Source organism: Nansenia antarctica (genome assembly GCF_963989245.1).
Source record: "Nansenia antarctica genome assembly, chromosome: 11".
Taxonomy (NCBI): domain Eukaryota; kingdom Metazoa; phylum Chordata; class Actinopteri; order Argentiniformes; family Microstomatidae; genus Nansenia; species Nansenia antarctica.
The window spans coordinates 7,837,107-7,844,606 of record NC_137681.1 but is presented as its reverse complement, the minus strand read 5'-3'; the positions used below and the strand labels follow the sequence as shown (position 1 = coordinate 7,844,606).

Below are 7,500 nucleotides of genomic sequence, written 5' to 3'. Positions count from 1 at the left end.
TAAATGTCATGATAAAACTGTAATGTATGTGCCCAAAGGGCTACTATAACAGTCAGAACAAACTGATGCACATCACTGATATAGATGTGATCTATAACATTCCTAGTTTTCACTTTAACCTGTGCTCAACAAAGTACCTGAAAATGTGCAGATATCAGCTCTCTAAATATACACATATTCGTTGCATTCGCGTAGCCTAAACAAATCCTTACCTTGTCTAGACAGTTCACTTTTTCCGTGGGGTAAACGGCCTTATTGCATCTTCCACATAACGGATTCATGGCGGATTTCCTTCCAAAGCAACAGACTGACGACGCAACACAGTTAATATCTCTGATATCAGGCGACAGCGGGCTAATGACCTACACCTATAATAAGCCGATCTGCAGGTAAATTGTGAGATTCCAGATTCCGACGCTGGTTTGACAGCACAGAACGCACGAGTCTTCAGTTGCGCGTTCACGACGGCGATGCAATAAAAACGCGTTGATGAGGGGAGAGGGAGAGGGGAGGCGGGACCAGAACCCTGGAATGATGTGAAACGTCGAAGGAAGGGACCGTTAGACCCCCAAATTGTACCTTATAAGGAGTACACGACCACTGTAACAGCGTTGTAACTTGTAGCCTAACAGTGGTTAGGGTATTACACAAAAAGAAAAAATCGCTTAAACTCAACTAAAGTTGAAAATCAGATATTACCTAGTATAATGTTAAAGAATTATAGAAAATAATATGTTTTATATAATTATATAATCACAGATATGGATAAGTCAACGTCAAGATCGTTCTTAATTTGATCAGACTCTATGAATTGCTCTGACTGGGAAATATATTTTAGCTTTCAATGACACGTTTCAGATTAAATAAACTGGTTAGATGGAGTATAAAACAGAGGTTGTATGCCTGAGGCTGTACTCTGTACTGTGTGATGTTGAAAACGTATTTTCCCGATTAGGACGTTTGGTTTTAGCGCCCTCTAGTGATCATTTATTTCTTTTTTTAATGCGATAGATGTGGGATATGATCTTCCACGGCGAATAAAAAGATTCACATCGCCTTTAAAAGATTGTAGTTCAATCTTTGTGAAATCGATATCACTATAAGCCTGAAACAAGCAAGATTAACAATGGTGGTGTATGACTATATAATTTTAACATTCTCCACAGTGCTCAGCAATGGGGGTATAGCTCAGTGGTAGAGCATTTGACTGCAGATCAAGAGGTCCCCGGTTCAAATCCGGGTGCCCCCTCATTTTGTCATTAATTGTTCAGTTGGTTGATTTAGTCAAATTCATCCGTTCTTTTTTCACTACTGGTAATCTGTATCATAATAACAAGTGTATAACGTATCGTAAGTATCGTAATAATTAGTGAAGCATAGTGACCTGTCTCCAAGCCTAACTGAATACAAGAGAAGGCATTAACTGTATTGGCTATTATTATATTACATTCTATTCTATTGTATTATATGGCATTACATTACATTACATCATATTGTATTATGATTATAATCATTATCAAGGTTAAATTGTCTGATCGAGTCTTACGGTAAATGATGCCCTCTAGCTGCGCCTGTGCGATGTGCAAATTATATGAAAACCTTTAATATAAAACTGTCTTGCCACTGATTTTGAGATGTTACATTGTTACTTTTGTTGCTGTTTTTGTACAGTGCAATGTCACCACCACTTAATTGCAAGTTAGTTCATTTGAATGATTCAAGGATTTTTATCAAAACTGACCACAGGTTTTTATTGGAACATTTTGAAAGAGTAATGAAGATGTCAAACAGAAGTTTTTTTTCAGATGCTAAACTTGAAGAAAGTACATTCACCAAAAACAATGTCTTTCAAAGTGGTTCATGGAAATTATGATCATTATAATCACTAAAAGATATATCTGTTATAGTGAAGTCCATGTGTCTAATACACAAAATATCTTCTCAAATCAAACAAAAACACACACAGGTATTACAAAGTTGAACTGTACATTAGTTTGCAGTAATGAAGGCTATTGTGTGTCCCATTCCCTGACTTCCTCACGCCATGGTGCTTTTGGAAAGTAATAGATTTGCTCTCAATAATCCAACAAGATGTATATTCAGCTCTTTCCTCATAGATGCTGTTTCACCAATAGCCATTCCTTCTGATAATACACATAGGCAGCTGCAGATATGGCCTGGCAAACAGCGAGACACAGAGAAAGCTGACAAAGTACCATTCTCTACAAGCAGTTACACATTGTCCATCAAGACTGGAATTAGGGGGTATTTTGTTTTGATGTGTTGAACTTTTTCATGTTTCCTGCATTTTTGTCCACACATTTTTCCTTTTCGAATCCCCAAAATGGCACCCGCTCCTTTGTCAGATATTTGCTCCGGAAGTCCAGCCTCCTTAGCAGCATTGTTCGGCCTCAATGAAGCCATCCTTCTCGTGACCCCCAAGCTCGACCTCGGCATAACTCGAGTGGCAGCCCTGGTTGCGGAACTTCATTGACGGCCAGTAGTTGTTAGTACGTCGCTGTGGATCAGAGACATCGACCCACCCCAGGGTTAGAGACAGAGACTACAGTTTCCCTCTAGACCTGGGGGGTATTCCATCAACATCACTAAAGGACAATCCAGGCTTATTTTTATACATCTCACGAGACTTATCAAAATAAGCCTGGATTTTCCTTTAGCAATGTTGATGGAATACCCCCCTGGGTGCTCAAATCAATGTTTATAAGCTTGATAGTCCTTACAACTGGCTGCTAATGTCTACAAGTCTTTGATTAATAAGGAAAATACTAATTCCATTAGATATGCCCGTATGGCACACATGAGAACTGATACATTTCTGTCATCCAGGGTTGGGGTCTATAAGTTTATTTTTCAGTGTATTGAGAAAACTATCAAAACAAATTCCCTATTTGCAATCATTGAATTGTCATTTGAATTTATTTACTTGAGTTAACTGAAATTCAGCTGACCCCAACCATGCTGCCATTACTGAGCATTCAAGTGGAATTCCTCAAAATTCCTCAAAGGGCATTTCTCTCACCTGCATGAGGTAGAATGGAGGAGCAACAGTGGGGTGTGTGTTGATGTAATAGACGGCCATTAGGGTCAGGGCCACCAGCAGGATGAGGGCAGCTACCACGCCTGCAATGATAGCTGTGTGCTCTGTCGCCCTCGTCTCGTTCGGTGGACCTGTTTGTAAGTCTGAGAGAGACGGGAAGAGAAAGGCTAATGATGCTTCTAGATCATTTTAGCGATTTTGAATTAGCATTGAAAATGCTTGAGCCTGGCTAATCAAATTAGCCTGTGTAGAATGGCTTAATGGTTATGGGAGGAGATGGAATAGTGTTCATAACATAAAGCAGCTAGAGGAGATACAAACAAACAGTTAGCACGCTTGACTAGCAAGTTAGCAACAGGCACAGGACAAATGACACTATGAAGGCCACAAACAGAACAAAAACATATTACACAATGAGCACAACCACAAAGTCTCAAGTCTAACACCTAAATACATACTACACATTATGCAATGACAAAACCCAACATCAGAGAAGACGAAATGTAGAAAGTAGGCTATGTCCTCTATCAAGCCTGCAAACTGTGACACTTTAAACAAATGTGAAATAATACTATTGTGCAATATGACAACCCTAGTCGTCTATCTGTACAGTATAGTACAGTGGATAGTGTACATAGCCTTTATTTATGTAAACCAGCTCCTTCCCTTCTTGTGATTCTTTAAAAAGTTTTTTTTTTTTCCCCCTTTCCTAACACCAGGGGAGCCACCCCTCCTAAATTTCGTTGTTTGGTACCTGTACTGTAGCAATGACAATAAAGTCCATTCATTCATTCATTCATTCATTCATTCATCTTGTTCTCCATGGCTGCATTCTAGATCTTTGTTGTTGTTGTAAAAGGCGGTCATGACTTCATAGTAATAGTGGCTCAGTCAAGTCAAAGGTCAGTTGTAACACAACCAGGTACCTGACCCACACAAAAGAACCGTCCAAGCCAACCAACTAGCCAACTCACCACCGGCATTGTAGTGAATGAGAAGTTTAGTGTCATCTGTGGACAAAAGAAAGCATTGTTGTACGGAGAAATGGATGAGAGGAGGGAGACAGACACATAGACAGACACCGACACAAGGATCTTGTTAATGTATTAACAAACATGAAAGCACAAAGGACAAAATGCAAAGATGCATAGAGAGTGTTGAATGACATTTTCAGTGCATTCATCAAACATTTGAGCTAGATTTTGAGCAGTACATCAGTGTGGAAGGTATATATTTATTGTATCGTCTTTTATTCACTGATATTGATTGACTGTCTGTGTCTTATTTTGATGTGAGAGAGCTCTCAAATCATTCCCATGTATGTATTTGTAACACCTACATATGGCAGATAAATTCAACTTGAAGTTGGCCATCTCATATTTACCCTGCGACTTGCTGACCAAAGAAAACAATTTCAGAACACTAAATACTCCCAAAGTGTTCTTTTACTCAACATTCAAGACTGCATTCAACTACATTTCCGAACATTCAAGACCGCATTCAACTACATTTCCCAACATTCAAGACTGCATTTAACTACATTTCCCAACATTCAAGACTGCATTCAACTACATTTCCCAACATTCAAGACTGCATTCTACCACATTCTACCACATTCTACTACATTCTACTTTGCAAGCATCTGACAGTATAATTAACATGAGGCGCCCTGATTTGACCACCGTAGGTGGAACCCTGCAGATGTCTGTCCCGGGCCCCAGACTCACCCTCAGTGACAGCGCTGTCTGAGAGCACTGCTGGGGAGGGCGTGGGCTCAGGGGCAGAGTGGTTGAAAGGCCACATGGAGCCCTCAGGCCCCCCCTGGGTGTAGTCCTCACATGTACCCTCTTTGGCCTGAAAGAGAAAAAAACAAACAAATATATGTTCATATACAGATATTAATTTTGCTGAACATATACACGGCACGTCTGAACAGATTGCTAAGGAGCAGTAGTGTTAGTTAGTTAGACTCTCCTTGGTACTTAGTGATAACAATGATAAAGAAATACACACAATGATACTAAAATCTGTCCAGTAGCGCCCTCTTGTGGTTGACACTTGACTTCAGACACTGTTGTCTCTCTCCTCTGAGTGTGTGTGTGTGTGTGTTAACATGTAATTGTGTGAGGGAGTTGGGGTTCAATATCAATGAATCCTGCCCCCAGCCCGCTATATCAGGTGTTTCTGTTTACGTGTGTGTATGCTAGAGGGAAAGAGAGAGGACATATTATGTGTAACGCAAAAAAAAAAAAAAACACGGAAGGTTAAAGGTAGAATGTTATGTCATATCACCTCTTCAGGACAGTTGTAGTCGTGCCACTCCTGTCTGTGTCTATCGATTCCGTCTGAGCATCTGAAACACAGGTGGAAAGGAATGGCAGAGAACACTTAGCGCAGTGGCTAACTAGCTTTCTGTGTCTTGATGCACAAGCCCGGCTCAGTGGTTTTCAACCCTCTCCTCGGGGACCACCAGCCGTTCCACATATTTGATCTGTTCCACCACCAGCACACCTGATTCAACTAATCAAGTGCAAAGCAATTATGATTTGTACTTGATTAGTTGAATCAGGTGTGCTGGTGGTGGAACAGATCAAATATGTGGAACGGCTGGTGGTCCCCGAGGAGAGGGTTGAAAACCACTGAGTGTAACCTGAGTGTAATCATCCACTATGATTGTAATGTGATGGTCTGTTTAGGTAATTGTAATTGTAGGAGTGGGGTAATTATTGCTCTGGTACTTTTCCACTGCTTGAAGTTTCAGCTATAACTTAGGTCCCATTTAGAGATCCTTTTCTGCTTTCCAAACAACACATACAGAAATGTTTAATAATGATAATATGAAATACAGTGCCCTGCGTTAGTTATGGGACATTGAAGCATTTCTTCTCCTTTTGACTCTATACCCCAAAAGTTTGGACTTGAAATCAACAGTTACTATGTAACTATGTGAAGTATAGATTCTCAGATTTTATTTGATGGTATTTGTGTACATAATAGTTTCACCATTTATAAATGACAACACTATACATATACTATACATACATATACATAGTCCCCATATTTCAGGGCATCAAAAGTAATATAATGTCCAAATTAAGTACTCATGTTTGGTATTTGGTTCACAAAAACTGCCTGAATTCTGCACCCATTCACCCCACCAAACACTGGGTAACCTCTCTGGTGATGCTCTGCCAGGCCAGTACTGTAATCATCTTCAGTTGCTTTGAGGTATAAAAAATGACTGCCATTTCTAAATGGTGAAACCAATATGTACACATATACACATACACATATACACATATATACACACACACACACACACACACACACACACACACACACACACACACGCGCACACACACACACACACACACACACACACACACACACACACACACACACACACACACACACACACACACACACACACACGCTCACCTTTGAAGGGTGTTGCACCAGCCACAGCCTGTTGTCTGGTTGGACATTAAGCAGAGTTCACAGGTGGTGTGTTGAAGACAGGCTGGGAAAGTCAGAGAAATCATTCACTGACATTGTTATGACGTCACATCATTGTTCTGGTGACAGTAAGCGGCTGGTCTTGTATCCCATTGTATGTGAATAGGTAGGGGGCTGTGGGCATACTCACTGGGTAGTGGTGTGAACTCAAAGGCAGAGCGACTGGTGATCTTTGTGGTGTCGATCTCCACGCGATGGTACTCATAGATAGTTCGCCGTCTTGCGTCTTTTGAAAGGAAACATGTATTAAGTACCGTAACTGATTACAAGGTGCTTTTTTTGTCGTAATGACTTCAAAGCAAGGCAAGCATGCTCGTCGACGCTCGATGCTTTCAAAAAAGGCGCTGGGTGAATACAGCCATAATCAGTCACAATCCACTTGTAGCAACTGCTAACACGACCTCATGGCTTTTGTACGGGGGTCGCTGATGCAAGAAAGCATCATACATGACACTACAGAGAGTAGGGATGACTGACCATCTATGGCTTAGGGACAGTAAAGAGGAAGCGGTGGCCTGTGGTGGTCCAGTGGTTTAGCACTGCGGTCTACAGTGCACACATATGCCCATGTCGGCATGGCCTCGAATCCGACCCCTGCTGACATGCCCTCTCTCCTTACTTTCCTGTCTATCTTCACTATATCTGTCCAATAAAATAAAAAATATGAGTGGGTTGCCCTACTCAGAACAAGTATAGGAAGCGAGGTACGAACGTGGTGTACTTGTGACTGACCTGAGGAAGGTGAGGTGGGAAGGAGAGCCATGAAAGCGTCAGACAGTCCCACCTTCACCGGATGCTCAGTGGAGTTAATCTTCTCCACGGGCAACGCAATCTAAGGAAAGGGAGAGGAGGAAAGCAGGAGCAAAGGACAGAGAGAAGAGAGAGTGGAGGAGATAGGAGGAGAAGAAAGAACGTGAGCGAAGGAG

At 41.2% G+C, this 7,500-nt stretch overlaps 2 protein-coding genes across 2 annotated transcripts in view; both read right to left on the bottom strand.

Moving 5' to 3' along the window:
- Window positions 1–281, bottom strand: part of LOC308168112 (LIM and SH3 domain protein 1-like) — a gene marked incomplete at its 5' end in the record, with an annotated part of 7,185 nt that extends 6,904 nt beyond the window's left edge. Inside the window, one exon of the mRNA XM_080542590.1 lies at window positions 213–281. Within this exon, the coding sequence (XP_080398716.1) occupies window positions 213–281 (69 nt within the window). The remainder of the gene's footprint in view (window positions 1–212) is intronic.
- Window positions 282–2,392: 2,111 nt separating this feature from the next.
- The window catches only part of plxdc1 (plexin domain containing 1), a gene marked incomplete at its 3' end in the record, with an annotated part of 25,781 nt that continues 20,673 nt past the window's right edge, over window positions 2,393–7,500 (bottom strand). Inside the window, exons 7-14 of the mRNA XM_080541456.1 lie at window positions 7,307–7,406; window positions 6,705–6,800; window positions 6,497–6,578; window positions 5,351–5,411; window positions 4,786–4,912; window positions 4,033–4,068; window positions 3,041–3,201; window positions 2,393–2,518 (exon numbers count right to left, since the gene is read on the bottom strand). Coding sequence (XP_080397582.1) covers window positions 2,393–2,518; window positions 3,041–3,201; window positions 4,033–4,068; window positions 4,786–4,912; window positions 5,351–5,411; window positions 6,497–6,578; window positions 6,705–6,800; window positions 7,307–7,406 — 789 coding nt within the window. The remainder of the gene's footprint in view (window positions 2,519–3,040; window positions 3,202–4,032; window positions 4,069–4,785; window positions 4,913–5,350; window positions 5,412–6,496; window positions 6,579–6,704; window positions 6,801–7,306; window positions 7,407–7,500) is intronic.